The 8,626-nt window shown below is 38.9% G+C and overlaps 1 protein-coding gene across 1 annotated transcript; it reads right to left on the bottom strand.

Annotated features, from left to right (window-relative positions):
• Positions 1-5,585: 5,585 nt before the first annotated feature.
• LOC134262945 (uncharacterized) lies at positions 5,586-7,208 on the bottom strand. The gene is made up of 3 exons (XM_062745266.1): positions 6,738-7,208; positions 6,228-6,540; positions 5,586-6,172 (listed from the first exon to the last, which is right to left on the bottom strand). Exons 1-3 carry the CDS (start codon positions 7,206-7,208, stop codon positions 5,586-5,588), a joined length of 1,371 nt encoding a protein of 456 aa, XP_062601250.1.
• Positions 7,209-8,626: the final 1,418 nt, after the last annotated feature.

An 8,626-nucleotide genomic window follows, 5' to 3' on the forward strand; every position in this document is an offset into this window, starting at 1 on the left:
TAATTGTCCAAATGTGTCTGTCAGGGTTGCCGCAATTTACTCGTTCTCGCGTACACTGTTGTTGCTGTACCACCAAGACTTCTGATACTCTCCGCATCCCTCAGGACTGGTATGTGGAATTCAAGTACCCCGCTACTGACCATCTTTCCAATCTAAGAGTTTTTTGATCCGCCCCGCTCCTCATAAATCCTTGACTGAATTGACTAAGTTTGACGGGATTAGGAATGCGCTCTCTGATTGGCCTCACGGAAATTTACATGAGCCAATCAAATTCGTTGTTTGATTTAACCTGAGATTTAATCGTAAACAGAAAAGCATGCCAGTTTTAGTCCAAGGGGTATCTTCTTCGTCATTAATAGCCAAGTTAAAGCATTGTTTTAGCTTTTTAGTTCATTTTATTTATTACCAGCTTCCAATATTATCTTGAAATCTCTGATGCATTCTTTTACTCTTACAGACAAATAGCAGACGTCAAAAGCGTTCATTTAAAATGTTTATTTGCGCCAGATGACGTGACAGTAAACCCCGTCAAAATTATTCTATTCGGTCAAGGACTTATGTGGAACGGGGCGGATCAGAAACTCTTGACTAGGAAGATTGTTCAAGACCATTGTCAAGGACTTATGTGGAACGGGGCGGATCAGAAACTCTTGACTAGGAAGATGGTTCAAGACCATTGTCATATAGAAACTGGACGAAAGCCCGAAGAAATAGTCCCCATGGGAAATATATAGTAAATCAACCATATTAAATGTGTACATTTGTAACAGGCCTGGGGGTTATCAAATGAAGAATAACTGCCTGTTGAGGGTTCTGACAAGACTTTATTGCCAGATATGAATTAAACCCTGCAATATTAACAATATACAAGTGTAAATATTTTAGCATAAAAAATACAATGATTGTCAAGGGAGATAATTCATTACACAAATAATATACATATATTTTTCCGCAATTATATATCAATCAATATTCATCATAAAACTTTACAATAATTATCATCATAATGTATTTGAACATTATACAAATGTTACTGAATAATCATAAAACTATATGCATACCATTGTATGGGAATAGGTGTGTATACATAACAGCAAGCAGCAATGCTGCAGATGTACATAGTCTGAATGGTCTGTAAATTAATTACACAACAATTACACACCAAATCATAAAAAATATGTAACCTTAAAAATATATATCAATGAGATCTTTATATTACATCATACTTAAAAAACATCATTCTCACTGATCTCATTTACTCAGGGAAATTGCTTGGGAAATAGATCAAGAATGCAAAATTACTGACTGGACATTTAATTGAAATATAAGAATCAAATTAATATTAGTAATAAATTGTTAACTTACCAGAAGGAGAAGAAAGTCAGTCTCTATGAAAAAGGTCTGATTGTCAAAATGTCAACAAATACATCATCACTGACCAACCTCTGGACAAAGAATGTCCAGAAAACCAAGAACCTTCTGGAGGGAAAAACACTAACCAATCCCCAAGTAAAACACAAAGAAAAACACCAATGAAATTAAAAGAAACATCCGACATTAGGTTTGGATATAATTAATGACCTAGGGCCATTTCTACCTATATACACCTCTGACAGACATGGGTGAATGCACACTAAAGGCTTTAAATTGAATAATTATATTATTCAACATGTGCATTTCAAATCAAATTAAATATAATAAATCATACTTACCATACATGTATATAATAAATACATGTATGCATGGAAAATTTATAAAATATGAATCTTCCACATTCTCCCCCTGGTGTGAGAATGGCGTCCGCGCCATTGCCAGGACCCAGAATGTGACACAAAGTACTGTGTTTCGGTGTAAAAGAAACAATATATACAATTAAAACATCACTTACCTGTTATGATGCTGATAAGGGCTTTGGATGCCTCCTTATCCAGCTTCTGGAAAGTTCCATCTACTACAATCTTTTCCAGGTAAGCAGCCTTCTGCATCCACTCTGGATGATGCTGAAGAGACATAACATAATCTTTAGTCCAGGTTGGTTTTACTTTCTTCCTTGTGGAAATTCTTGGTACAGGTTGCGGTGTACTAGGTGGCGAAGACACGGAGATATCATTAGTCTCATCTTTGTCAGCTGCAGTAACTGGATCCTCTGGATGAAGTTCATCTATGAATGTCATCTCAGACACTGACTCAGGAACATCATCATCATCATCATCATCATCAGGTACAATGATGGGCATAGGAGCGTCCTCCTTAGATGTGCTCTGAGTTTCGATGGTACCGGTACCTTCTATATGTACTATAATATCTTCATCACCGTCGTCAGACTCATCCTCATTCTCTCTAATGGGTGGTTTCGTCTGAACGAACTCTCTCTTATCTCCTGTCTTCTTCCTTGGTTTAGGTGTTGGTGTTGAAGAGGGAATCTTAGAACCAATGGGCAGAAGTAAATTACGATGCAATGTCCTACATCTTCCTTCTCCATCTTCTCTCTTCACTTTGTAGACTGGAATGTTACAGTACGGTTGTTCCAGGACAACATAGGGAAAATCCTCCCAGCGATCGGCGATCTTGTGTTTTCCTTCAAAGGCAACAACCTTCACCAACACTCTATCCCCCACCTCCAAAGTAACACCTTTTGTCTTAATATCATAGTTGGCTTTCTGACGAGCTTGGCTATTCCTAATAGCTGTATTTGCTGCATCATAGGCTTCTGTAAGTCTTTGTCTAAGCTTTTCTATACAAGCTGAAGTCATCTTTGCTTTTTCACCATTAGCTAATCCAAAAACCAAATCTATGGGTAAGTTTGGCTCCCTACCAAACATTAGGAAAAATGGTGAATAGCCTGCAGTCTCATGCTTGGTAGCATTATAGGCATGAACAAGTGGTCCGATGTATGCTTTCCAGTTTGACTTCTGGTCGAGCTGTAGTGTTCCTAACATGGAAATCAAGGTCCTGTTAAAGCGCTCAGTAACACCATTTCCCATCGGATGATATGGTGTTGTTCTGGATTTAGATATACCTGTAAGCTGACAAAGTTCCTGGATTAATTTACTGAAAAGTTAGCTCCTTGATCTGAGTGAATTTTGTTTGGAAGTCTGTAAGGCATGATGAAGTTGTTAAATAAAGCATCCGCTGTTGTCTTTGCTGTCTGATTTCTAGTAGGAACGGCAATGTCGAATTTAGTGAAATGGTCTGTAATTACAAGGATGTTTTGGATTCCACCTTTTGAAGGTTCCAGAGTCAAGTAGTCAATGCATACAAGTTCCATCGGTTGACAAGTTGTGATGTTGACCATGGATGCTCGTTAGTTATCTGGAGATTTGAACTTTAGACACCTGTCGCACTCTTCTATCCAGATAGCAATATCTCGTTGCATCCTTGGCCAATAAAACCTATCCATAACTAATGATGTTGTTCTCTCCCTGCCAGGATGTCCCATCTGGTTGTGGAGGAAATTAAGGATGGTAGGTTCAACTTCTTTGGAAACGACCACTTGTTGATGTTCAGTGTCATCATCTGCACATGTAATTCGCACCAGTAAGTCATCAACAATCCTGAATTTCCTAAAATTCTGGTACATGGCTTTATCCAGATCTCCCGTCATTGTATCTTTCTTTGGTCTCTTACCATTCTTGACATACTTCTTCCAAATAGATATAAATGGATCCTTCCTCTGTATGTCGTGGAGGTCTATCCTCTGGAATGTGTCAGAATCCTGGATTGATGACTTCATATCTTGGCTAACTGCGAGATGTACAGGTAAAGTCTCAATGAGGGGATGTCCTTCTTAAAGGTTACATATAGCTATGACTGATTCTGTACTAAGAGTCTCTGGAAGTCTGGAAAGGGCATCAGCATCCGCATTGGTCCTGCCAGGCTTGTATGTAATGGTGAACTGGTATGCAGAAAGGGCAGCAATCCACCTATGTCCAGTTGCGTCAAGCTTGGCGGAGGTCAACACATACGTCAATGAATTGTTGTCCGTATATCCCAAGAACGTCTGACCCATGAGGTAATCTGAAAATTTCTCCGTTATCGCCCATGTAAGAGCTAAAAACTCCAGCTTGTGTGTCGGATAATTTTTTTTTCAGATTTGGACAATCCTCTGCTGGCGTATGATATGACTTGGTTGTGTCCATCTTGCTCCTGGTATAGAACGGCTCCAAGTCCTGTTCCACAGGCATCTGTATGCAGCTCAAAAGGCTTGGTGAAATCAGGATAGGCAAGTATAGGGGGAGTAGTAAGTTTGTCTTTCAATACCTGAAAAGCCTGTGCTTGTTGCTCACCCCACTTCCACTTTGTAGACTGTTCTTTTCTGTTCCGAGTCTTCTTACCAGTAGCCATGATATTTATGAGCAGACGTGCAATCTTGGCAAAGTTCTGTATAAACTTTCGGTAATAACCGACAAATCCTAGAAATGATCTAACTTCCTCTGGGTTTGACGGGGTAGGCCAATTCTTAACTTTGTCTATCTTGTCAGGGTCTGCTTGCACTCCCTCTTCAGAAACAATGTGTCTAATGTACTTTACTTATTCATGAAGAATGAACACTTCTTTGGGGAAATTTTGAGATGAAATTGTCCAATTCTGTCGAAAACTTGTCTTAATCTGTGAAGATGTTCCTCAAAAGTCTTAGAGAAAATTATCAAATCATCGAGGTAAATAAAACAGATCTTTAAGTGTAGGTCACCTAGGCATTGTTCTTGCAGACGCTGGTACGTGGCAGGCGCATTGGCTAGTCCAAAACTCATCTTGTTGAACTTGTAAAATCCCAATGGCCCCACAGTAAATGCAGTCCTCTCTTTGTGTGCCTCTTCAATCTCAATCTGGTGATACCCTGACTTCATATCGAGAACTGTGAATAATCTGTTCCCTGATAGTGAATCTAAGATCTTGTCTATTCGTGGTAAGGCATAATTGTCTTTGATGGTTCTCGAGTTCAGCTGTCTATAATCTATGCAGAGGCGTAACGACCCATCATGTTTCCTAACAAGAACCACATTAGAGGAAAATGGTGAATGGGACGGACGTATAACACCGCTTGCTGGAAGTTCCTGTATGTGTGTCCTAACTTCCTCAATGGCAGCAGGAAGAATTCTTCTGTATTTCTGCTTGAAGGGTGTTGGATCATGTGGGTCTATCCTTTGTTTGACCTTGTCCGTCGTACCAATATCTATGGCACCCTTTGAGAAAATATCTGCATACTCCAAGATCAGATCTTTACATCTCCTCTGCTCCTCTGATGAGAAATCTAGTGAGATCTTAATTTTCTCAAATAATTTGTCCATTTCAGGCATAAATGATGACTTAGGCATCTCTGTTTCCAAAATAGTCACTGGTTGCAGCTCACATAGAATGGCTCTCGGTGCAATAGAAACTGTTCTGGTGGTGACGTTGCTTATTTCAACTGGAACGTTGTGGCTGTCCTCAAAGTTGTAGAGATGTAATGATGTTGTGTTGTCCAAATCAGTTGGGATACTCGAGCGTTTTGTTGCTTGTAGCATGGTAAGAACTTGCTGGTAAGGCAACTTTCTATCCAAATGTCCTTGGACCACAACACATCCATTAGGTGGTATAGTTATCCTTTAAGGTTCTGCTGACTTGATGATGCTGAGCTTGTTTCCATTCCTCTGCAGTTCTTTGCTCCTTAAGTTCATACATCTAAACGATAAGTACCAAAATGTATGGAGATCAGCATCTTGTAGATATCTTGAGATAAATTCTTCTCTTGCATTTTCCATCAATCGGTTAATGATGTTAGTTCCGATGAGTACTGGTACCCGAGAATTATAAGTGCTGTCTGGTACTATGAGGAATAGGCAGTTCTCTAATAAATCAAGTGGCGTTCCATAAGCAGTTAAGGTCACACAAACATATCCAAAGTAAGGCATCTGTTCTCCGTCAGCACACTCTATGTGTAAAATGTCCTCAACTGGATGCATCTTAATGTGAGATAAGTGCCTCTGATAAAAATTTGTGGTGATGGTGGAAACTGTTGCACCTGTATCCAGTAATGCTGCACAAGTTACATCGTTGATTGCCACAGTCACTTCATTTGCCTCGCCTACTAATTCTTTGGTGTTGGACCTGTATTTGGCATGGCCAAACCCTTGGCCCCAGGATTTGGCCTGTTGGAGTTGACTGGGCTGATCGCTGATGATCGAGGAGAACTCTTCATCCAAGAGCAATGTGTCCTTCTTGATGACAACGATAGCAAATCACCTTACCTTGCTGCCTTCTGGGTGAAGGTGAAGATGTAGGCTGTACCTCATCCATTTCCACTCTCTGAGTAAAAGGCATTCTTGCTTGTGACATATAACCTCTAGGATTTTTTCGTCCTCTTTGGAATGGTGGTCTAAATCTAGGCTGATGATATTGAGGATATGGCTGCCTCATCTGTGCCATCTGCGTTGAAAGTTGATTCAGTTGAGCCTGAAGCTGATCAAACCGTTCATCACTTGTGGCAGCTTTCACAATGGCTTGTTTTGGCTTCGCTACTGGCACATGCTCTGTCTCTACTTTCGGTATAGCAACTGCAGCCTATCAAAATCAAGAATGGTCTGGAAAAGATGTCCTGTAATATCTCTGAGATCTGGCCGTAATCCTTTATGGAACATGGTCCTCAGCATCTCGTTTGCTCCAAATTGCGACACCTTTCCTTTCTGTATGGCTCTAGTGATGAGATCTTCTAGTCTCACACTCTAGGAAGCACAATCCTCCGTGTCCTTTTGCCTTGCACTGTAGAATTCTGCAAGAATATTTTCTGTCTCCAACACACTTCCATAGATGCTATCGAACTTCACGATAATGTCGTCAACTTTGATGATGGTGCCTAGCCTCATCAATACATTGGCGGACTCTCCCTTCAATAATCGTCTGATAGCCATCAGTATAGATTCCTTCGAGTGGCCTTCCTTCAACAAACATGTCACCTTGTATCGCCATAACTCGTACGATGTTTCTCCTTTTCCGCCTCCAGAAAATGTGGAGATACGCAAGGGTTGCTTGAAGGTCACTGGATACTCCATCGTCTGTTTTGATGTAGGTGTGAAGGGTTCCTTCTTAACTGAAAAAGATTCAGGAACATGTTCCTCTTTACCTACCATATCTGACATCCATTTCAGTAGATCTTGTGGTGTATCACACTTTGGTTTAACTCCCATGGCGGTAATCATTTTCATAAGCTGTTCAGTCTCTTCAGCTGACATAATAGGTTTAGGCGACTCCGCAGTTGGTTCTTTGTCCTTCACAGTGATTGATTTAGATTGATGGTAACAAGCGTGTAAAAAGATTTCAACAAATTATGTACAGGGAAAATAATATAATTCAAGCACACATGTATCAGCAAATTTGTAAATCAAGCAGGGTAGTCAAAAACCAACCAAGTAAACACAGGGCAGAAAAAAAGAAATTAAAGTTTCAGGTGAGCAATTCAATGATTAAGGGGGTAATATCAAAATTTATACGCAGGAAAAAAATAAAATAAGTGTAGAAATTCTCAGGAGGGTAGCTCAAACTGAACTAAATAATACTGGAGAAAATTGTTAGCAAATAAGGTGGGTAAGTTCAAATGAACTTAAATAATAAGGGATTGTTTACATAATGTCTGTAATTAAGTCAAAGTGAAAGTAGATATGCACTTCCGATGGACTACTGCACTTCCGGTTTACAATATGAGCTTGTAAATAAATTAAATAAAGTATAGATATGTACTATCAATATATTCAAAACTATAGCTCTCTGAAAAGCAAAATAATTATTTACAATTCACTGCGTTATACTGGGATACCCTGAAAGATAATGCTGAAATTAAAAATTAAAGGTTACTGGACGGCTGGGAAACAAATTAGCTGAAAACAAGTTCGAAGATTTTTTCAACACAAAAACAGTTGATTCCAAACTACTGTAACTTTCAAAGTATTTTATTCCACAATTTACCTGAGAAATCCGCTACTGCTCCCCTATCACTAGCACAGAAGTAAATAATTAACTACTTAACTAAATAAATGTAAAAATGAAGTTAATTCTAAATACTTAAAGCTAAACTTAAAACTAAACAAATTTTAAAGCAAAAACCAAAATCGCGTGTTTACAAAAACGAAACTTCTGGTATCGGAAAATCGGAATATCGAGATCGATCGAAAATAAACGCAAAGCTGTAAACAGAAAGTAGAACAACAAACCTGACAGAGTTAGGAAAGAAAACAAAACGGAACGCGGCTGAAAATAAGAGATATGTACTGTATTATACTAAGGGTTTTCAATTTATCTGAATTGAAATGGAATGTAAAGTAAAGAGCTATGGGCAAGGGGTTTTAAAACACAAACTTTTTACAACTATAAAATAACAACCCAAATCAACCAACCAAAATCTGTTCCTTCAATCAAGCAACCTTATATGACAACTATTTACCTGTAAACTTGTCTAGTCTGTCTTGCTTTCTTATGTGGGTCAAAGTAATAGATAATTAGTACCTACTCCATGATGTTACTGTAAGTAGTAATATGGGTACCATGGAATTCGGGATAAAGTGCAATTCAGGTGATCTCTCATACTCTGCGCTCACTTACGGCTATCCTACACTAAGATCTAATAATACGGCACTTTATAAACAATCAAATAATA

Source organism: Saccostrea cucullata, unplaced genomic scaffold (genome assembly GCF_032062105.1).
Source record: "Saccostrea cucullata isolate Sc308-1 unplaced genomic scaffold, CSIRO_AGI_Scuc_v1 ctg2144, whole genome shotgun sequence".
NCBI classification, from domain to species: Eukaryota; Metazoa; Mollusca; class Bivalvia; order Ostreida; family Ostreidae; genus Saccostrea; species Saccostrea cuccullata.